This window comes from Lissotriton helveticus, chromosome 8 (genome assembly GCF_964261635.1).
Source record: "Lissotriton helveticus chromosome 8, aLisHel1.1, whole genome shotgun sequence".
In the NCBI taxonomy this organism is placed as follows: domain Eukaryota; kingdom Metazoa; phylum Chordata; class Amphibia; order Caudata; family Salamandridae; genus Lissotriton; species Lissotriton helveticus.
In genome coordinates, this window is record NC_136069.1 from 1,012,976,328 (window position 1) to 1,013,001,111 (window position 24,784).

Here is a 24,784-nt window from a genome sequence, read left to right on the forward strand (position 1 = left end):
TGCAACGCCGGGAGTGCGAGGGAAGGACGGGTGTGCGGGAGGAGGGCTGGCAGCGGAGAGTAACCAAGACCGGACCCACAGCTGGACTCGAGCACCGGGCAGAGGGGCCGCTGGAGCCGCGAGGGAGCCCAGGAAAGCGCGGAGTGCCGGCCAGAGGGAGCACATGGGGTGCCACGGCGTGCACACCGAACGGCTGCGGGGTGGCCCCCGCGCCCATATAGCTCCTGGTGATTGCTTCGAGGAGCTCGAGAGCCCCTCGCCCCCCTGTGCCCGGGCCTGGACGTCGGATAGATGACGTGGAGCAGCAGCATGAGCAGTGGGTAGAGCAGCCTGGAGGAGGACTACTCCACGGGAGGACAGTAGCATTGCCCTGTGCCCGGCAAATAAAGTTTTGAAATAAAAACATTTACCGGCTCTATGAGCAATTCTAGGTTAGTCCCTCGCTGCCCTCTGCACTGTCGCTCCCACTCTGCAGTGCCGTTGACCAGCTTCCCCTCTCCTTACACCACTGCAGTATTTGCATCTCTGCCAGCCCTCCTGTCCTTACTCTGGAGCTCCAAGGAGACAGCACTTTGAGTGTCCTGCTTCCTTTGTTCCTGTCTTCCTGTGTGTGCTCATGTTTTGCTTCGCCGTCCACGTGTTGTCCTTGCTGCCCTTCTGCTGCGGTCATCAGAGCGCACAGATAGGGGATAGTTTTAATGTATTTATTCACTGAGAGTTTGTTTTTAAAGCGTGAATATGCCTGGGGGTTTCAGAGCGCTGTACTGAAAAAAAAAAGAGTTACAAAGAGGATAGCGATGGCTGGTACAACAAGCAAACAAACCGAGTTACAAAGACAATATTGATGCCTTTTAAAACAAGCAAAGAAAACGAGTTACAAACAGTTTAGTTAGGCCTGGTACAACAAGCAAACAAACCAAGCTCAAAAGAGGATACTTAGGCCTCGTACAGCAAGTTTCAAAGAGGATGGGTTACACCTGTTACAGCACTTGTAGGGCTATGCCACATTCAGTATACTACGGGAAAGTACTCAATAGCCGTTCTCATTAGATTGTCAATAGTTAAGGCCTCTCTGACTTTGCCACCATTTATTTGAGCAGCTGTACATCTGGCTCCGAGGTTTACTATTAAGTGGCCTTTTCCAAAAGTCCGTAGCATCCAGTTTGAATTGCAATGGCTTATTTCATAACTTCTTTTGTGTTTCTTCATAAATAGCTTTGTTTATGCTTTGCTCTATATGTCCTTATTAGTTTGCATTGGTGTCCCAACAGCCTTGAGCAGTACACTATCATCAAAGGGTAATGATACCTCTCCAGAATGTCCTGAAGTCGCCTGGTAACAAGTTGACACACTGGGGCTTTATTTCAGGTATTCTCTAAGGAGCATATTACCTCTTTGTGACAACTTGATGCAGTTCTCTCATTTGCTACAGGTGTAGGGTAGCCTAGGGCTCCTCTGGCCGTTTCATAGGTTCAGGTTGAATCTTCTGATTCAAATGCAAAGCTACATGAGATTTGTAGTCCTGAATCTTATGTTAGCTCATGATGTATGTAGGGTTGTATGACGTTACAATGCATACTTTTACAACGCATACCTTTACAAGGCATTTTTTACAACGCAACATCCATTATAACGCATTCCTTTACAACGCATGCAATTACAACCAATCTTTAAAAACTACCTTCACAACACATTCAATTACAACACATACTACCTTTACAATGCATACCATTACAACGCATAACATTACATTGCATGTATGGTAAGTATTGGATAGTATAGGGGTAAAAATTACTATTCTAACTCCAGGGGGTGCAACAGTAGGGTAAGTGTTGGATAGTGTAGGGGTACAAATTACTATTCTAACTCCAGGGGGTGCAACAGTAGGGTTAGTGTTGGATAATGTAGGGGTAAAAATCACTATTCTAACTCCAGGGGATTCTACAGTAGGGTAAGTGTTGGATAGTGTAAGGGTACTATACCACACATACATACAATCACGCACACACACATACAACACACATACAACCACACACACACACACAACCACACACATCTATCGCCCTCGCTCTATCTATCTATCGCCCTCTCTCTATCGGCCTCACCCTATCGCCCTCACTCTATCTATCTATCGCCCTCACTCTATCTATCTATCGCCCTCACTCTATCTATCTATCGCCCTCACTCTATCTATCGCCCTCACTCTATCTATCGCCCTCACTCTATCTATCGCCCTCACTCTATCTATCGCCCTCACTCTATCTATCGCCCTCACTCTATCTATCCCCCTCACTCTATCTATCCCCCTCACTCTATCTATCCCCCTCACTCTATCTATCCCCCTCACTCTATCTATCCCCCTCACTCTATCTATCCCCCTCACCCTATCTATCTATTGCCCTCACTCTATCGCCCTCACTCTATCTATCGCATAACAGCATCACTCAGGGGCACCACAGCATCACTCAGGGGCACCACAACATCACTATGCGCTACCACAGCATCACTGAACACCACAGCATCACTTGTCGCCACCACAATATCACTCAGCGCCACCACAGTATCAATCTGTGCAAACATTCAACAACTGGTTCAAATATGTTCTCTCAATGTTTCAAGCTTCATTACAAATGTCACAGAAAAATGTTGATATTTCCCTTCTGTTCTTATATTTTAGTCACAATAAAATACACTGAACATAATCTTCACAAAAGTTTAAGCTATTGCCATTATAAATTACAATAACTTTTATTTAAGTATTTATTTATTTTTTAAAAACATTATTTGTAAAATCAATACTTCTAAGTCACGTAAATACAAAACATGTTGCATTAAAAATGCTATAGCTGTCACATTGTCAAAAAATAATAGTATTAGCATTGTAAATGACAAAGCTATTAATTTCACAATTTTCAAAAATAAGACATAAATAACAAATTTGTCATGTACAAGACAAATAACTCAAACTTTCCTAATGCGAGACCTATTGCATTGCAAATGCTTGTTTGGTCCTGGGTTCAGCACCCATCTAGGGAAACCTACCATACCCAAACATTTCTGAAAACTAGGCACCAAGGGGAGTCCAGGGGCGTGTGGGTTGTTTGGATTTTTCCAATGTTTCCCTACCCAGAATCCCCTGCAAACCTCAAATTTAGCTAAAAGAATCACATTTTCCTCACATTTCTCATCATGGAGTTGCTGAAGTCATTACACTGAAAGTGAAACTGAAATTAGCCGATCACCAAATTTCACTTCCACTGCTTTGGTGCTCGTGGTGCTATCTCAGTCCCTGAGCACCGAAGCACATAGGAGGGGTATCATTGGAAAGGGGAGAATCACCCCTTTCCAATGGTACCTTTCTCTAGTGGTTCCATCTAGGGATCACCACAGGATGGGCGATCCCCAAACAGGGATATACCACTAGACACTGGGGAGAGGGGAGTGGCCTCTTGGGCAAGGACTTTTGCCCCCCACCAAAATTTTGGGATACATTCAGCATTACTGCATCATCCCAGGGGGGCATATGTGGGCATTAGGCCTTGATCTGCACCTCTCTGGGGAGAAGGCCCACTAGGAAGCCAGGGGCTATTTTTTTTCGGAGTTCTGGGGTGGGGTTTGGCCAGAAGGGGCATGCCAATTCCCCCACCCTAGAAAAACAATTAGCCACAGTCTTTCTATCCCCCAAGGAGGCCAAAGCCTCCAATCTGCCCCCCGTGTGGCTGCGCAGAATGGGCATGTCAATGCCCCTACCCCACTCAGAAACAAATAGGCATAGGCTTTCTGCTCCCCCTGGGGGACATATGGGGCAGTAGCTCCCAATCTGCCCTCATGGGGGTGGCAGAAAAACCACTAGCAAGCCAGGGAGTTTTTTTTTTTTTTTTTTTTAGCAGGTAAGGGTGTGCCCCCACCCCTCTTCCCCCCCCCCCCACACCCACACCCCCAAAAAAATTGCCACTGTCTTTCTGCCCCCCTGGGCGGAAGATGGGGGCAATAGCCCTCAATCTGCCCTCCCAGAGTGGGCAGAAAGCCCACTGAGCACAAGGGAATATTTATTTAGCCAGGGTGGGAGCTGCCCACAATGGGCCAGCCAATGATCCCACCCCACTCAAATACAAATGGGCACAGTCTTCCTGCCCCCCTGTGGGGTATATGAGGGCAACAGCCTCCGGTCTGCACCCCTGGGAGAGCAGAAAGTCCACTAGGCACCAGGGACATTTTTGTTTGTATGTTAGGGGGCTGCCCACCCCCCAAAAAAAAAATAGCCACAGTCTTGCTGCCCCTGATCTACCCCCCACACCCCCCAAAGCCCACTATGCACCAGTGATATATTTATGGGAATATCTGGGAGCAGCCCCTTTGGCAAGGATAACTCCCCTTTGTTTGGGGGGGCACACATTTTTTATATTTTTCGGGTCACTTGTGCGGGTGCCCAAAGCAGAGTCAGCCTAAAAACTTAAAAAAAGAAAAACTGAGGGAGAACCAAAGTGATTCCAAAAGGGCAGTTTAAAAAAAACAAAACGTTTTTAGGCTGACTTTGCAATGAGCACCCACACAAGAGATGTATAATTTTTATCAGGAGCATTCTACATCATGAATTCTATCAACCACACACTTGCGTCGCTGTTTTACGGAGTCAGTCAGGAACCAAAAGGGTCCGGTCATCACAAGACACTACATCTCCAAGATCTGGTCATGTGAAGTTGTGGAGATCCCAGAGAAGAGTCCAGGATAGGCACTGGAGACAGTGACATTGGTACAGTCGTTGGGCTCTCTGGATTATCAGGTGGATAGGCACAGTGCTCGGAGCACAGCGACGTCTAGCCGTATAGGTGTTCATTTTGCAATTGAGACAAATCAGTAGTATGTCAACAGATCTCTCAGTGGTCCATTGTGGTAATTTGGTTCCTATGGCTCTCCCAAACATTAAGGTAGCATGACTTTCACCCATGATAGAATGGGGAGTTGACCTATATGCACAAAGCGAAGACTGAAGAAGTGATTTGAGTTCAAGCTTTTCTAGCACAGTGGGCTGAAGGGTTTTCTTGAGGGTGCTCATAAATCTCCCAACAACACCATTTGCCTGTGGCTAGAGAAGTGTGCTTTTCTGATGCTTGACTTTTAGATGAGTGAGAAAATCTTTAAATTCTCAACTATTGAAAGGTGGGCCATTGTCGGATTTCCAAATCGAAGGAACACCCCATGTTACAAAAATGCTCTCCAATTGCTAAATGACTATCATGAGTATTTAACTACCGATCTTTCACAAGGGAAAAAAAGGAATATTCTTCAACAATTACTCGTAGATGATGTCTATTCCCAAGGGGTCCAAAGAAACCAATTGCAATCTTCTCCCGTGCATGCTTTGGAAGATCAGGCATGTTTAACAGATGCAGGGTTGTTTTGGAAGACAAGTATTTGCACAAATGACATGCCTTTAACTCTTTTTCAACTCTTTCATCAAGAACAAGGAACCACACTCGGTCCTGTACAGCTTGTTTAGTAGCAACAACTCCATGAAATCTCTCATGGGCCAGTTCAATAACTTATTGTCTCAAACTCTCACTTATGACAATTCTCGACCCTCGTAAGATGATACCTTCAGGGATACCTGAAAGTTCTTCCTGCACTTTTTTAAATTTCTATTACTCAAGGTCGTCATGAAGAGGTTGAGTATATTTTTGCCAGGAATGATGTGTAATAATTTCTTTGAGTATTAGCAACTCTTGTAAGTGCTCGAAGCAGCAATGATTTGTTCCATTGCTATGGCAGCAGGGTTACTGGATTTCACGATGAAATTAACACAAGCATCAGCTGCGTTACAAGTAGGGCCAGGCACTGTATTGCCACAAGTGAGAAGTAGTCAGCAGGGTTTTGATCTTCTCCAGGACAATACGCAATTGTATAATCATATTCCTGCAATCGCAACCCCCTCTAACCAATGTGAGGGGGCATCTTGGCTTCAGGATTGCCAAAAATGGTGAGCAATGCTTGATGGTCAGTGACAATGGTGAAATGCTTTCCATATAAGAACACGTGAAAATGCTCACAAGCCCATACCACAGCAAGGGTTTCTCTTTCAGGTTGTGAATAAGCCCATTCCGTCAATGACTGACTTCGACTAGCATAAGCCACAATGTGGCTTGTGGCATAGGGATGTTGAGTGTGCTGGGAAAGGATGGCATCCAACCTCACCAGGCTTGCATCAACTACCTCTGCCTGCAATTTCAGATCCAAGTATGCCATTTCAGTGGCATTCTCAATTGCATACTGGATTTTCTTGATGCTTTGTTCACATTCATGTGACCATCGAAATCAAACATTGTTTCATTGAGTCTCTCAATGGGGCACTCACAGTGGCAAAGTCACATATATATAGCTTGAACAGTAACTGGCCATATCAAGGAAGGATCACAGTATAGTTGCACCTTGTAGGGGAGAAGTCAATCACAAGGCTTGTACTTTATTTGGATCCAGTCATTCGCCCATCAGAAAAGATATGACCAAAAAAATTGAGTTGTTTTTATGAAACTCACACTTTGCTGCATGGAAAGTGAGACCTGCATCTGAAAGCACACAACACACTTGTAAGAGCTTCATCATGTTCCTTTCATGTGGCCCCAAAAACCAGTATGTCACTGTAACTGAAAGTGTTTGTGACTGGCTGTAATATGCGATGAAAGACATTCTGATAGAGTTCTGCAGCTGATGACACTCCGAAACTCAGCCTTTTATATCTAAATATACCAACATGAGTCAAAAAGGTAGTAATGTACCTGCAATTTTCTTCCCACTCGAGCTGGTGATACCCTTTGTTCAAATCCATCAGCTGCGTAATCATGTCAGCAATGTGCACACGACTCCTCCACTATCTTTCTTCAGCACTACTACTATAGGTGATACCCATGGTGTCGGATCAGTGTCCCGCTCAATGATGTTGTGCTTTAATAGTGTCTCAAGTTCTTTCTCAACAGCCTCATAAGAATGAAATGCACTTCGACGATGTCGTTGAGCAACAGGACGGATGTCCTCATTAAAGTGAAGTTGCACTTTCATTGTAAAAGTCATCCTAGTCCATGAAATAACGATGGAAACCGATTCATTATCTCATGATAGGCATGGACATTTTAGTTTACAGAAATCAGTCCCATGTCAGCAGCAGTACTGAAACTGAGTAAGCATGCACTCGAAATTCTTTGCAGGACATATATTGGTGCTTGTACTTTAGTCTTTTTATGCTTCACATTTGCTATAAATGAACCTGGACTTTGCAGTGGCGTTGAAGCAGCCCACGTACACACTTTGGTTTTCCACGTATACACTTTGGTTTTCAACGGGATTAAAAGGGCCACTGGAGACAGTTCATTATACTTTTCCACTGCCATAATAATTATCGATGTGCCACTGTCTATGATAAAGGTATAGAACACCCATTCCCTTTCAGTGTGATTTTGGGACAGTGTACAAATGAATTTCACACTTTTACTTTTTGACCTATCTTCAACCAGCTTTCTTTCTTGCAAGAAGCTAATCCTACATGTGCATGTCAACCAGCATTTCACATTGACATTGCACACCCATTTTCCTCACTGTTGCTTGACAATGACGATGAACTGTCTCTGTATTTGTCAGGTTCTCAGTTATTGCGCCTGCATTGTCGGAGCACGCATGAGGGGAAATAAACTGTGGAATGGACATTGTGGCTGCCACGGGAGTTGGACTACAACTCCCAGACTCCTCGGTGAGGGGAAGTACTTGTGCATCGTCGACACGCTTCCTGTTGCGTGTAATTCATTGTGTTTTCGAGTTCGCTTTGGAGGAGGTCGGGAGTCGCTGCATGCCGCGGATGTTCGTCGAGCAGTTTGGTGAAGTGAAGCCGGAGTACATCGGCGTTCTAGATCCAGGTAGGATCTGTACTTTGGGATTGCCTCGTCAGCGGGCGGTAGCGTCTTGCTGCCCACGCGGTCTTCAGGCTGTGCAAGAGCGGAGCGCGGTGGTAGTTTGCCACGCGTTCCCGTTCTAGATATCCTCGGAGTGGAGTTAACTTCGGAGGAGACAATTAAACAAAAACAATCCTTGTTTCGTTGTGCGGAGAAGGAAAGACTTATTGTGTGACTCTTTTGCGGGGCGCTGTGGTGGTCGAAACTACGCATCACCGTACACTGTCGTTTAATTCATGAACAGCTGATCACAGAGCAGAGTGTTGTGGTTCTTGCTTCTCACGCACTGCCGTTTTCTGTTATTAAGGAAGCCTTTGCTCACTTTCATTCCTTGTGGATCTATTTACTTTTCCTTATACAGCAGAGTGCTGTGCTTTATTTGAATCCAGTTATAGCGTCTCTCGCCTGTTGTCATGGTATGCAACCTATAGGGATTTAGCTACTAGTGGTGTGTGTGTGTTTCATGGGAGTGTGTTCGTTTCTGACCTACCTTTGTGTCCCAATAGGTTTTTGAGGTGACAGGAGGCGATAGAGGAGACGTGTTGCCAGAAACGTTTACCTGTTATGTCACAAGGTATACACAGTTCCTTAGCGAGATCATATGAGAGTAGCCATTTGTTTAGGACTGCATGTCTAAGTACCTTGTTTTTGTCGTTACAGGAATATCCCTTCCCTGCTGGCCCTTCCCTTTCCCTTCCCTGTTCTTTTTATTCCTCACCTAATGGCTCAATCCCTCTGTGTGTTTCTACAAGAGGCATTGTGACGTTTGGAGGTGGAACATTGTAAGCATCAATCGGATCCCGTGGAGCAACACTGGACAGTATTTTTTCATCGCTCTGCAAAACAGTTTTCAAAAGGTTAGCCACTAGTTTGTGCACATGTAGCTCACGTGACCGTTACATATGAGATTTGTTTCATGGCAAGCTTCAAGGGCTTCAGCTATATTTATTTTGTCCTATGGTGGCATACAGCATAAGTCCGACTTTTCACGTCACTTAAGCTGCAGATGAATACATTTAATGAAAGCTAGCAGAACTTTAGCTGCTTTGCTTAGCTACATGTCATGAGCTACCTTTAGAATTGTGCACAGTCTTCATAAAAATGTGTGTATGTGTACTTAGTAAGACGAATACATTTAGGTTATTTTCAACTATGAGCTCCAGATATCGTTAACTTGTTTTGTGCAGTACCTCACAACAATTTGTGATCTGTTGGCAAAGATGTTGAACTGTATTTAAAAATGACCCACAAGACTCCATTTTGTGTTGCCATGCTCTCGGCAACCTGGTGAAGAATTGCTTTCCACGTCTGTTGAAACTTGCTCAACCCTCCCAGCTCCTTGTGGTCGAGCAGATTCCGAGAAGCTGCCTGTGTACCTCACCCCCCAATTGTGCCAGAGACTTAGCCACATCCTGTCCACTGTTGGTAACTCAGCCTGTCACGGCCAACTCCTGGGCCCGTGACCACAGCATGTGGGCATGGAAGCACAAGGCTGTGTACATTGTGCAATCAGAGACAGATGTCCCCTGGCCACGATTGAGCTACACAAGACTGATGAAGAACTTGTCTGATGAGGAAATTGTCAAAATGAGGAACTTGTATTGTGCAAATGGGCGTGGCTAGTGCTATAATTATGTGTGCGCTGCGGAGTAAAGCAGCAGTATCCGTAGAATTGTTTTTGTACCATTCTGGGACCCTGTTCTTAGCTCGAGCTAATAAATAACTTACTTCCCTCCACAGCTGGTTGTCCTGGTCTCTTTGGTAATGTATGATTTAAGCAAGAAGAACCCGTAGATTCTAGGTGTCCCCCGCAACGCTGGCTTTGACTCTCCAGTGGGAAGAGGTCTCCAAAAAGCCGGTTCTACAAAGAGAACGTTCACAATGCAAGATGTAGCACAAACATTTGGTGTTAAATTGATATACAGACATAACTTTTATGGTGAGGGGAGCATCATTGTTTTAAATACTAAGCACAGCACGAGAACTCTGCTTACATTGAACAGATTTAAACAGTAAGTGTTGTATTCATGTACACTGCAAGTCCATGGCAGACCAGATCGATGGACCCAATGTACTTTCCATCAGCACCCTCAGGCCAGAATGGAAGCTGTACATCTACTTACCCTGTGGTCACAAGAGCAGCATGCACATCGAAGGTAATACATGGAATTTCTTCCCCAAAGTTTGCAGCCAGGACCATATGTTCGTGCACACAAAAACTGATATTACAGAACTGTGTTTTGCTGCCACCTCAAACCTAATAAGAAGTGTTGGGGGGCATAACATGAATGAAGGGACCTACATACTTGCACCTTGCATTACAAATTAGGAAACACTACTGTGAAGTGACATTACAGAACACAACACGTCTGCACAACACCATGCATGTAGAAACCAGTATTCATCATATGTCCCAGTCCAGCTTTGCACACTCACTTCACCAATGAAGACCTTGGCTCTTCTCTTGGCCGGTTAAGGATCAGCATTCCAGTTCTGCTTCAGCCAGTTTTCAATGTGTTTAAATGTTTCAAGAAAACACATTGCTTTATAAACCTTGCTTTCTCAAATTTGCTTCAAAATGCAGCATTTGCTACTCATTTTTTTGTAAGTTTTCATGGAAGGAGGACATCCGACACCACTCTGATGTCAGACGTAACTCTCATCCCCAACTTTTATGCCCCAATATTTTGAAATGTCACCAGCCGCCACGGAGCATGTTTACATGGGGGACTAGAGGAGTTTCTCATTGAGGTTATCATGACATCAGAAACAAAGTATCATAGAGAGGGGCGGCCACCATGTGCTCTAGGGACTAGTATGCTTCAAGGCAGATCTCTTTAGTTCACAGGAGAGGGCGGAGTTTCCAACATCTAATTTATTTATTTTATTTATTTATTTAATGCATTTTTATAAAGCGCGGACCTTACCCGAAGGTGTCAGAGCACTGTACAATAGAACCAGTTACGTTACATTAGAGAACTGTTGCAGGAATAGAACAAACAAAAATGGCCTGAACAGAGTGTACAAGCAAAAGTAAGAATAAATAAGACACATTTTACAATGACTAAAGAACTTCCTGCGTGGTAAGCAAAAGACTGGCCATGTTGGACACATCTGGGACATAATCTTGGCAGAGCTCCCAGGAGTGGAGGGCTAGCTGGTGCAATATACATCAGTTTGCTACAACAGAGGATAATAGCTTATAAAAGGAGACCCACAGCAGTAGAGGTTCCCAAGGACTGCCTTCCAGAATCGGCACAATTAATCATGCCTTCCTACTGCAAGTGCCATAAAGCTAACCCCGAAAAAAAGGCCAAATCGGCAAACTGTTTGTAACGACAGGGGCTCCGAGTACCAGAGAGAGAAAGGGGATGTGGATTCCAGACGTCCCAGAAAAAGACAGGAAATTCCATGCCCCAGAGAAAGGGGAGGAAATCAAACAACGCGGAAGGGGCTAAGGTGCGTAGGAACCCAGGAAGGAAGGGAGGAAGAGAGGCCACTGAGATCCAATGAGGCAGGGCAACGTCACACCTCAGTGACAGCGGCTTCTAACCACAACGGGGACTCTAGGCATTTAAGAAAAGGAATGGCAATTCAGTGTCACGTGGCTGCCAGAGTAACAATGTGTGGAAGGACTGCAGCAATACCACAGGAGGAGGAAGTGGGAAAGAGAGAGGAGAGAGAACAGAGAGAGAGAGAAGAGGGAGAGAGAGAACAGAGAGAGAGAGGAGAGGGAGAGAGCGAGAGCGAGAGAGAGAGAGAGAGAGAGAGAGAGAGAGAGAGAGAGAGCGAGAGAACAGAGAACAGAGAGCGAGAGAACAGACAGAGAGCGAGAGAAGAGTGAGAGAGAGAGAGAGAGAGAGAGAGAGAGAGAGAGAGAGAGAGAGAGAGAGAGAGAGAGAGAGAGAGAGAGAGAGAGAGGAGAGAGAGAGAGAGAGAGGAGAGAGAACAGAGAGAGAGAGAGCTAAGGGAGAGAGAGAGAGAGATTTGCTTTTCCTGCGTCTTCACTGCTGAGAGGTTTTGTTGTATATGGCCCAGAGCTTTATCCTCTCTAGCGCCTCCCTAATGAGCTGCATGTTACCCAACTGACCAACTGACCAAATTAGCTTCAGAAAGGCTCGGAGAGTGGCACTCTAGCAGCAGTTCTTGTGGATAAAACCAGAGCTTTGGATGAGAGATACCCTCTAGGGTCATTCAGCCTCAGAAAAGAGAGGGAAGAGTACTCAAGCCTCAGAGGTAAAGAGGGGACCTAGACTCCAATGGAGCAGTGGGGTACTAGTTCCCCGAGGAGGGGACTCAAAGAAGGAAAGAGATGAGGGCTCAAGCCAAAGAGAGAAATTAAGAATTACACTATGGTCCCCATGAGATGTGAGAAGAATAGTAGCACCACACAGAGGAGGAGAAGACATCCTACATCAAGAAAGGAGGATGTAGGATTCAAGACAAAGAGGACGGGCATAGTTTTCACATGGTTCCATGTCATGTGCAGCAAATTCTGCCAATTCTGACTTCTGTGCCAACAATACAGTGCTTTCAGGAAATTTCACATTCACTTTTAACATTGTAACTATAGCCAATAGCACGGACTAAAAGCAAGGACTGGCTGATGTGTCACACTTGTCAGCTATGGGTGTAATCCTAAAGTTCCCAGGTTTGAGTTCCTCGATATCCAGAGAAGAGATGAAGACCTAGAACTATGGAGAAAAAAAAGAGGGAGAAATATGCCCTCAGGGACCCTTGTGAAACAGAGGCTAGGTTACACTATCCCAGAAGGGAGTGGAGGTAAGGAAAGGAGCCTCATGGATGGGTGGATGGTGAAGATGGTGTTCTACAACTCTGGAAAGAGCCCGAGGGATTGATAGGATGCAGAAAGTCCTAGCCATATAAGGATATGGGGCCAGAGACACCAAAAACACAGGAATAATAGGGCTACTCCTCAAAAGAGAAGGGGCGGCAGGGACCCAGGCAGCTCGTGTCAAGAGGGATAGATTTAGGAGAGAAGAACCAGAGGGGTTGTCATTCTGCCTTTATTGCAACGTTCTCTGAAACCGTAAAGGAAAAGGTCCCCAATAAGTCATCTGACTATTAAATGAATGGTGATTTTTTTTTTTTTTTGGATTCTGATAATCTTACCTTTCTGCACATCAATAACCGGGATCCCTTCAATTTCACAGTCGCTGTTTGCTTGAGACAGTCATAAAACTTAAACAACAAAGAAAAGCCCCAATGCTATAGTATGCACACCGCTCGTGCTTCACAACTTGTTTGCCCCAGAGACACTGTGCTGCAGAGCCCTGCTTGAGGATATTTGGAGGCAGAGGAGCTGATTTTTTAGCCTGACTCGTCGTGGGAGCTTTCTCTATTACCTGGTGACCGCAGTGGAGAGAGAGGCGCCGGCCCCGGGACTGCGAGGACCAGCAATCACCACCTCTCAGCTGGTCCTCTTCCCGCGTGAGCCGCGCCCCCTCCCAGAGTCACACCCCCAGTAATTTGTATAACTTCTCGCGGCCCCCGCTTCGCGGGTGCCGCTCGTGCTTCACAACTTGTTTGCCCCAGAGACACTGTGCTGCAGAGCCCTGCTTGAGGATATTTGGAGGCAGAGGAGCTGATTTTTAGCCTGACTCGTCGTGGGAGCTTTCTCTATTACCTGGTGACCGCAGTGGAGAGAGAGGCGCTGGCCCCGGGACTGCGAGGACCAGCAATCACCACCTCTCAGCTGGTCCTCTTCCCGCGTGAGCCGCGCCCCCTCCCAGAGTCACACCCCCAGTAATTTGTATAACTTCTCGCGGCCCCCGCTTCGCGGGTGCCGCTCGTGCTTCACAACTTGTTTGCCCCAGAGACACTGTGCTGCAGAGCCCTGCTTGAGGATATTTGGAGGCAGAGGAGCTGATTTTTAGCCTGACTCGTCGTGGGAGCTTTCTCTATTACCTGGTGACCGCAGTGGAGAGAGAGGCGCCGGCCCCGGGACTGCGAGGACCAGCAATCACCACCTCTCAGCTGGTCCTCTTCCCGCGTGAGCCGCGCCCCCTCCCAGAGTCACACCCCCAGTAATTTGTATAACTTCTCGCGGCCCCCGCTTCGCGGGTGCCGCTCGTGCTTCACAACTTGTTTGCCCCAGAGACACTGTGCTGCAGAGCCCTGCTTGAGGATATTTGGAGGCAGAGGAGCTGATTTTTAGCCTGACTCGTCGTGGGAGCTTTCTCTATTACCTGGTGACCGCAGTGGAGAGAGAGGCGCCGGCCCCGGGACTGCGAGGACCAGCAATCTCCACCTCTCAGCTGGTCCTCTTCCCGCGCGAGCCGCGCCCCCTCCCAGAGTCACACCCCCACTCTAGCCAATAGGGTGGCACATCATCACCACAAAAGGAAGCCCAATTACGCGCTAAGCGGGACGCGCGCGGGGCAAAGCTCGGGGCTAAGCCCGGGCAAAGGGCGGGCCGTCTGTGGCCGTCCGGGGACGATCGGGGACGGGACGGGCCAAATCACTAACATCTACGCCCAAAAAATATACTGTGACCATCTCTGAAACAAAACATCGAAAAAAGGTAACAATTTCTCCTTTTTTTTCCCTCTCTTGCGATAAAAGTGGCACAAGACTTCTCTTTAATGGGTCTAAAAAAACTACGCTCGAGAACAATTTTCATGAAACGAATAGGAACAGAAGAAGCTGTTAGAAAATCCACGGATAAAGGATTAAAGGCTGGCCGCAACACCCTGACCCCAGCAATCAGTGAATACTTCTCGTCTTTAACAGTAAAAAAGAAACCGGAAAAAACAATGTCTGCCTCTGAAAATAAAATATCTGGGAGTTTGGACGATCGAACTTGTTTATCGGCATCCGCACATTTGCTTCAAAATGTCAGCGAAATCGTGTTTACTAGCAAGTCTCCTAATAAAATAAAAGAACAAAAACTAGAAAACCCCAATTCTAGTGCGGTAAAATCATCAACGCCTATAAAAGATCATGAGAGTTTACACAAAACAGAAGACTTGAGTATTTTCAACTTTACATCGGAACAAAAAAGCTTAAACTCCGATCTTCTTTTGACAAAGGGCATTGGGAGCCCACAAACACTAAAGGACCTCAGTATATCCAACCAAAAATCGGTAGTAAATAGACCAGAGTTAAGGTCAACAAACACTGACATAAAAAAACTTTCTACGTATGAACAAGATTCCTTTTTGGATCCCTTTTTAATAGAAGACAATAATCATGAAAAGTCTACTATTCCTCTTTCAAAGGCTCTCTTCACATTACAAGAGATTCTCGAATCAGTTCTCTCCTTTTTAAGTAACATCCTTGAAAACTCTGACCAAACTTTGGATGTCCAAATTGGCATTTTGAAGTTCCTAGTAGAAGAGAAAAGGAAAAAGGAGTCCTCAAGAATCAAAGAAGAAAAATTAGAGGACACCAAGGCGCGAAAAGAAAATGTTTACAAACAAACTACCCGTCACTCTTCTACTCAGACATCAGACGATGATCTTAAATCAACGGATAAAAGGAAAAAAACGGAATCTTTTAATGAATCCACCCTACTCTCCTTAAAACGATTGTTTAGAGAAAACCCCCCAAAAAAGCAAAAACAATTCCCGATTTTTAACAAAAAAACGAGAAAGGAAAGATCTCATAAAAACTCAGTAAAAGAAATCGAGGAATTGCATGTAGAAATTAACCCAGAAATTTTCTCAGGAGAAACAACACCAAACATAGTTAAGGATGACATGAACAAAGGAAAAAACAAAAAGAAGAAAAAACCCCTAAGAAGGATTCACAAAAAGCAAAACCGCAAATTGAAATTTCAAAAAATTATAATACCTCAAAAAGATCTACAGGAGGAAAATGACGAGATAAATAAGCCATGTAGGATTAAAAAAGGAGAATCCCCCAAAGGAACAAGCACTGATACAGAGAGAACCTTGAATCCTAAGGCGGATGTATATTTCCCATTAAACACGGTTTTAACGACAAGATATGAAAATGCTGATAAAACTATCTCTGAGGAGGATAATGACTGGAAGATTGACTCACAATCAAATGTCCTTCAATTTGAAGAATTATTTCCAACTGACAATACTCCATTGAACAGAAGCAGGATCCTTCACCTTTTACAAAACATAAAATCTCTCCAATTTATGACAAGTAGTGACATCGATTTAGTATCATTTCCAAAGCGAGGTCTGAGCAAAATTGCAATGGTCTCGTTCTGGTCTCCAGTAATACCAAGTATTATCCTGAAGGAAAAAGAGATAATATATCGATTTGGTTACGATGTCATTAAGAAAATTGAGCTTAAAGGAAACAAAAATAATCCAACTCTGAATATCAACACTCAACTTTTCTCCTCACTGCATCGGAATGAGGGTCAAAAATCCTTGGGGACTGTAAGAGATTTGGAGGGTATCCAAATTAGAGATATTCAACAGGGAGAAGAGTTTCTGAAAATTCGTGTAAAAAAAGGGGAAAGGGAAGTGTGGCACATAGAATCAAAGGCAAAAAATGCTGCTGAAAATAAATTTGAGAATTCATGGACCTGGCTACCAGGGATGTTAAACTATAACAAAGGCTCAAGTCAATTAAAGTACCCTGTTTAACCAAGGTCTAAAGGTCACAACGTGGAACATTGCTGGTAGATCAAGGAAAAAAATGAAGGAAGTCCTCATTACTCAGCCAGACATATTGACCCTTCAAGAAACCTGGGCAACTGAGCCCTTTTTACAAAAAGGTTACTATGTGTATAACATATGTGCAAAAGCCTCATATCGGGGCCATGCTAAAGGGGGATTGGCTATTTTAATGAGAGAGGATCACTTGTGGGCACAAGAGATAGTGGAAACCAATAGTGAAAATGTGCAATGTATCAAACTGTCTCTGAAAGCCTATAACTTAACCTCAATGAGAATAATGTTGCTTTTCAACGTATATGCCCCTCCAGGAAAAAAGTACGATACCTTATATGACGATACCCTGCAAATTATTATACAAATAATAGAAGCCCATATGTTTCCAACTTACTTGATAATGGGTGACTTTAACGGGAAAATTTCAAACACAGAAATAAAAAAGTGGGGAAAAATTTTGGAAGAGGAAAACTTGGAACCTTTAATCCCTCAATTCCCCAATGATATCCGATCTAACAAAAGAGGGAAAACACTGTTAACAGTACTGCTTTCCATAAATGGAACTATTCTTAATGGGAATGTGGAAGGCGATATCCCGGCTTCGTACACAAGACAGGGAAATGGGAGACCGTCAATAATAGATTACATCATCTGTGGCAAGGACCAGTTCGAAACTATGTCACATCTCTGCTCCAATTTCACCTTAGACAGTGATCATGCCGTCATGCAACTTAGTACCAGTTGGTTGGTTCCATCCGCAGAAGAAGGTCTGATGACTCTCGATAGGAAAGAAACTCTGGTAAACAGTGAACGGAGACGTATCTTTTGGAATCCATCCTCTTTGAGTAAAATGACAAATTTGGTCGAGCATCAACACTTCTTAAGGAATCAATATTCTGAAGACCCTATTGAAAATTTTGAGACAATGCTCACTGAACTTAAGGAGGTAATAATTAAAATGAATTCTCATAAAAACAATATTAACTCAAAAAGGAAAAATAACAACAAAATCGGGAACTCATTGATAAAGAAGACCTTAAATAAATTGATACGTGCTCAATACCTTTACCCCTCTCCTACTAAAAAGAAGGAAATAAATAAATTGAAAAATCAATTCAGAAGAGAAAAAACAAGTGAGAGAAAAACCCTTCAAGATCATAACTGGGTTGAATTACAAATTGCTGCCAAAGAATCAAACCAGAGAACCTATTGGTCCATAATAGCTAAACTATCGGGGACAAAAAAGAAACTACAAGCAGTACCTGTTCCTCCGAAAGAGTGGGAATTCTACTTGGCAGAACTCTATAAAACAAACGTGGACAAATCACAAACTAACTGTACACATAAAGTGGAGGAAAAAGCTAAGGAAAAAGTAATCCCGAAAACAACAACTGTAATGGTAGAAACACACATTAGGAGGGCAAGAAGTACAGGAGCTTTTGGCCCCGATCAAATTCCTATTAAGGCCCTGCAGACAAATTCTAAGGAATGGAGCCTTTTACTAACCCCACTTTTTAATCATATTCTGTCCACTGGTCAAGTACCCAAGTCATGGCAAGGGAGTACAATTATCCCAATTCATAAAAAAGGTTCCAAAACGGTAGCAGGAAATTATCGCCAAATAGCGCTGTTGGATGCTACCGGGAAAATCTTCGCAGCAGAGATACTCCTGCAATTAAAAAACTGGGCCTTCTCGATGGGTTTGATACCCATGTTCCAGTCAGGTTTCAGACCCAAACACTCTGTTACAGATAACATTGCTATAATTCAGTTTTTCCTGGACAAATATGTCACAAGAAGAAAACAGACGGTCTACATGGCTTTTATAGATTACTCGACTGCATTCGACCGAGTGGATCGTCCGACATTGTGGAAAAAATTGAGGAGTTTGGGAATTAATGAACATTTGCTACAGGTCATAATAAGTCTCCATACAACAACTTGGTGTCGAGTCCAAATGGGGGGCGAAAAAGGTCTAACGAATGTAATATATACTGACAATGGCCTCAAGCAGGGGTGTCTTCTAGCTCCCATGTTGTTTTCGTTATATTTAAATGATTTGCCTAAACAATTACAAAAGGGATTAAGTTTGCCCCCGAAAATTAACCAGCAAAGAGTTTATACGTTGCTTTATGCGGACGATATAGTTTTGTTCGATCTCACGCCATTTGGTCTGCAAAATTCCCTAGATATTTTGTTTAAATATTCAAATGATAATTACTTAATTCCGAATGTAAGAAAAACCAAAGTTGTAGCCTTTTCTGGGAGGAAGAAAAGTGCCAAATATAATTGGAGGCTAGGAGATGAAAAGGTCGATGAAGAAAAAGAATATATTTATCTTGGCAGGATTCTTTCCAAGAACCTATCAAATACAAAGCATATTGAGAAGTTAAAGAAAAAATCTGACTTACATGCCGGAGCTCTATCAAGATTATATAGCGCTACGGGGAGCAGGCATTTTTCCTCACTAATAAAAATATATAAAGTGAAAATACCTGCAGTCCTGTCATATGCCACAGAATACATTCCCATTCAACAATGGGGCTTCATGGACCGTCAAGAGGGGAAAATCTTGAAAAAAATGATGAAGGTTCCAATTGCAACACCAGTCCAGGTTTTACGGCTGGAATTCGGAATTACTAGTGCTTTTGCCACTGCTGTGGCAAACATAATTAGATGGGCCTATAATCTCCTTCATGCTACGGAGGGTACCCTCAGATTTCTACTACAAAAAGAGACTTTTGGCCCAGATGTCGATAAACAAACTTTTCTAGTGAACATGTCTGCGGTGTTCCAAATGGCTGAAATTTCTATAGAAATCCTACAGACTTGGTCCGTGTCACAACTAAAACTCTTTCTTAAATGTTTTACTCCTAGGTTGAGTTATGATTTGGACTATGCTCACAGCCAGCGGCTAAAAATATTCAAACCCTTTACTACACTTATAGAGTATAAGAATATACAGCCTTATATTTCATTTTGTCTTTCTCATAGTGCAAGGAGGGTGATTTTTATGTTCCGAACAGGGATTTTACCAGTACAATCTTTTAAATCAAAATGGTCACTTGGAGATTGCTCCCATCTGTGTTTGTTATGTCAAGGGGGTGAGCAGACTGTGGAACACTTACTGTTCATTTGCCCCAACTTTAAAGTAGTAGCAGCTCGCGTTCAATATATTTCGCCGATATATAGATCCTGCAGGCTAGTAAAGGAATCCGAAATATTAATAGCGGGTATCAACCCCCCGAATGAGTTTGTATGTTATAATTTGTACAAATTTTTTAAATCTACGCTAGCTTTATATTAATTTGTGATGTACTTATCTTTTGTTAATTCTTATTTCATTTTTTGTTATATTTGTGGTCCTCAGTTGAGTACCTACACAAATAAAATCTTTTTGACTTTGACTTTGACTTTGTATGCACACCGTTTTTGGAAATGAAACGTAAGAGAAATTTCGAAATAATATTTACAGGTTTACACATCAACATACAAAATATTGTTCAAAATGCTAGAAAAAAGGAACTTACCGTTTTACCCTCCGGATACCGCTGCGAAAGAGAGCCCTCATTTTTTCTTCCACCTTGTTTAACAGCTGAAAATAAATAATAAAAATGAGGAGCTGTTAGAATATTTTTCATGAAACACATTTTCTGCTAATAGGATCACTGCTGCCTATGGTTTTACCATAAATTGCATTACTGACTAATTATTCAATGAACACCACAGACAGAATCTTTCATTGTTGCACTAGCAACGGTACACTGTAGCACCACGGAATGCTACACATTGCAACAATCCTGAAAAGATGATATACTGAATGGAAAGGGATGGACTGAAATCCGTCACTGCGGTCCACACAGATGTCAGCGGAGGAGGCTAAGCACACAGAGATGTAATACAATGGCATGAAACGGATTGTCAAGGAAAAAAAAAAACCTTTATGCATCATTCTATATGCCGTACCATGTTTTAGACCATGCAGAGGTCATGTATTTGGGTGTGCATATCGTACATTTCCAATTGACTCATTCATCTGTGAAGTCAAGTCTCTGAAACGCTAATGGATTTGGTTATCTTCTGTCTAGGTATAAACTTCACAGGCCATAAGTATAGTGCAATTATCTATCTATAGATAGATAGATAGATAGATAGATAGATAGATAGATAGATAGATAGATAGATAGATAGATAGATAGATGATCGAGGGCGCGAGAGAGCTATAAAACCTGGAACGTTCAAGAAATAATTGTGTTTCTGAAGCACAAATAAAAATAAACGAAGAGATTCGGACTTTAAAAGGTGAAATATTAGGTCTTCAGAAGCACATAGCGTGCAAGAATGAATGTGTACTGAAACAACTTGGGTTTAACGATATAGCTTTCTCAATTACAATTTTTTTTACAGAAGTTTCAATATTCTGTAAAGCTGGCAGGTGGTACAGGGGCAGCTCCTCCACCAGGGTAGAGTAGCATTGCCTCACTGCTTTCTTGCAGTGTGAGAAAGCCAAAACATAAAATGGTAATAACTTTTACTTATTACCATTGTATGTTTGCTTTGCGCATTGCGGGCAGGCGGGCGGGTGGACGGGGCTGCTCTGCTCTCCAAGCAGTTACCAAACAAGGGGGTTTGCCCTAATAATCCACCTGCATCTGGGCTAGGAAAGCCAAACACAAACAAAAACAATGCAGTGGAATAGATACAGTATTAATTATTTCTATCGATGATGGATACATTAATTAGTCTATCAGAAAAAAAGTCAATCTCAAACCAACTGATTATCTCAATTCAAGAGCACACACACTAGGTTGTAAATCCGATGTAAATCGGTATACATCTAATTTTTTATTTATATATGCACATGTTTTTAAACATAAACAATACACATTTATTTACAAGGACATACAATATATATATATATATATACATGCAAACACTACATTTATATATCTGAAGACAAAACAGAATCCTTAGGGCCTGAATATTAGTAGTGCTGCGAAAAAACCTTTGGAGAACAGAAAATATGTGATTCGCAGTTCACATTAATCAAGATAACCCTTGTGTCAACACCTCTCAGGGTATATATCATTCCACCCTTTTACACTATAGACAGGTGTTGCAATTATTTCTTTTCACGCACAAGTTCAAATAGTCAAGGGCTTCTTTTTATATATGGTCGACACGTTTCAACCCATTTAATCTGGGCCTCATCAGGACTGTAGGCCAAAGGAAACCTTGCCAGAAAGTCGGTCTCAGCGTCTGCATAGAAATCTTCAGCCTCTGCCGTGCTTAATCACGGAAAAATATGTAATCCACGTCTACAAAAAGAGGCAGAGTTGTCGGGCCGTCTGTATAGACAAAATAAACACTTGGAAGTTTGCGGTCAATAATCCTCAGCAAACGGTCTCTCAGTCGGCTTAATCCCGCGCTGTATCGCTCCGAGTTCAGAATGCCTAAATTTGTCTACCTCCTGATTTCAATCTCCATTCATTTAATCACTTCCATTTGGAAGTCCACAATCTTAATCTTCAATGTTGGTGGAATTTAGTATGTCTTCATCACAGGTTAGATACAAATAATCTTAATTCTGTTCAGTTATCAGCTAAGCGCAGGTGCCGCTCCTCCGCTACGGTGGAGGAGTGTCGACCCACTGCTTTCTTGCAGTGCGAGAAGCCAAAACATAAAATGGTAATAACTTTTAGTTATTACCATTTTATGTTTGCTTTGCAGGCGTGAGAGTGGGCGGGCCTGCTCTGCTCTCCAAGCAGGGCTGGGGAGGAGTGGTTTGCCCGCTCCCTCGTCAGTGTGCAAAGACTGTTTAGTCGGCCCTCTAGGGGTCGCCCAAACCAGTCATGCACACTCTGCCCTTCTCCATATGGAGAACAAGCCCACCCCACTAGCCCTAGGCTGGGCACCGTCACGACCAATCACAATGCTGCATTCCAGATTTGTGATTGGCTTAGGGAGGGAGCCTGACAGGAGAGCAGGAGCAGAGAAGACGATGGGCCCGGCAGAAAGGTATGTTTAACTTTATTTCCTTTTTTTTTTACCCACGATCCCCCCCAACGACACCCCCAAGGATCCCCCCACACCCCTGTGAATCCCCCGCCCCCTCCGCGAGCATAGCTGGACTCTACTGAGGAGATACAAACTAAAATTAAGGAAAGGTAGAGGGATTATTACTCAGTTCACCAAAAGGTTCTCCCAGCTAGCATTTGTTTGTTAAATGGATATTGCTAGGATGAAACTGATCTAATGTTTACCACCTGAAAGGGGCTTTTATTCTTTCTGGTTATTTTTCATGTACCATGAAACTAGCACTGGATAGCTTCAAAGATCTGCATATAGGATGGCTATGGTCCAGGTGGCAGTGCAGCATCTACAGAAGACACACAGCTAAGGGGCAGTTGACATTTTCAAAGGATGATCGCTGTGGCTATACATACGTTTTACTCACCCCTCATAAGCAGTACTTGAGAACAGGTTTAATACTCCTGGCTTGGAGCAACATAAAATATAAGTGGTTTATCTTCCTAATCTCTCCAAATCAGCCACTAAATCCTTCAAACATTCCATCCTGAAAAGTCACCCTGAGACCCTGATCTCGGACCTGCGATTTAGCGCAGATAAAGGCACCGTCATCAACGACCTCATCTTCTACTCCAGGAAAACCTCTCTATGGCGCAAAGACATCTTGAACCTCCTTAACCCCTTCAGCGCTAATGACAAGGGTAACTCGTCATGGACTTTCCATTGATTTCAATGGAAAGTCAATGGACCTCGCACACACCCCTTAGCAGCCAAGTGGTTAAGGAGCACAAAGCCAGAAATATCCCTTACGGCAATAAACACACAATCGCAACGTCTGCTAACCTGCGAGCTGACCTCACCATTGCTTATACAAAAACGGCATCATCCTGATCCAAGCTCCACTCAATGACCTCATTAAATTCGCTGACCTCTTCACCCTCCTCAAGAAATATGTGCACAACCCTCTTCTGTCCACGCCCCCGCACCTTCCTTCGCCCAACCAGACAAGGGTGCCTATCCTTTCACAAAACTCCCTTCCTAGGGCTCACGACACAGGTCGACCCGGCCCCATCACCATGCCACCAGAGTGTGCAAACCAAAGCGCACCCAAACCTCTTAACCCCTGCCCTCAAGTCCTTCCCTCTCTCTTGCCCATTGAAACTCCCTCTAGGGCGCTTGACTCTAGTCGACCTAGCCCTTCCCCCATACTACCAGCGCTTGCTAACAGAAGCACCCAAAAATCTCCAACCTCTCCACCGCAAAATCCCCCCTCCCTATGGGACATGAAAACTCTGACTTTGGTTCGTGACACGGATCGACCTAGCCTCACTTCCAGGCTACCAGCACAGTCCCTCATAATCGCTCCCACGCCCCCTGCCCGCATGAGCCCCCCACTTATAAGGATATTAACACTGTCCACCACAGAGCTGCTGAACTAACCCTGAGCATCCACAACGCCATTCTGGATCTAAAGAACCTCCTGCACCTCACTGAACTATCCTTTGCGAATCTCAAGCTCTCGCAGTACTCTACTTCTGCTCCTTCCTCAGTGCCCCACCTTCACCCTTTACTGCTATCCATGACACACCTGCGTCCCCACAATCAGCCTTGTCACCTCTCTGAGGAGGAAACGCTGGCCCTTCTCCTTACTGCCCCAGTTACGCCTAGCCTTCTAGACCTTACGGAGGAAGAAGTCCCTACAAATCTGTCCCGATAACCTCCTGTCCCGCAGATCTGAGTGTCAAACTCCCTATTTGCGCGGTTACATCCAACCCAAACAGATAAGCTACCCCCCCCGTGACAGAGAAGTGATCAATAGCAACCTAACGCTAGTACCCATCTCCACCCCTAGTCACGACTCACACGACGACCCCCCCCACTATCCGGCCTCCTAATTAACTGCCACTCAGCAGTAAAGCATGCCTCGGATATCGCCGATCTCATACTGAGCCAAAAATCGGACTTGCCGATCCCGACAGAATCCTGGCTCAATGATTCCTCATCGCCCTGCTTTGACCTCTTAGTCCCACCCAATTACAACATTGTAAGGCTGGACAGACAATCCAAACAAAAAGGGGGAGGCATTGCATGCATCTAGAGCTCTAACCTCCTCGTTACCGAGCTTCCGGATGATCCTACAGACTCCTGTGAATTCCTTGCACTGTCTATATGCAACAATACCACCCAACTGTGCAGACT

The 24,784-nt window shown here is 44.0% G+C and overlaps 1 protein-coding gene across 1 annotated transcript in view; it reads right to left on the reverse strand.

The window, feature by feature from the left end:
• Nucleotides 1-24,784, reverse strand: part of SMS (spermine synthase) — a 711,777-nt gene that overhangs the window by 345,911 nt on the left and 341,082 nt on the right. The window contains exon 4 of the mRNA XM_078657845.1: nt 20,086-20,150. Coding sequence (XP_078513971.1) covers nt 20,086-20,150 — 65 coding nt within the window. The remainder of the gene's footprint in view (nt 1-20,085; nt 20,151-24,784) is intronic.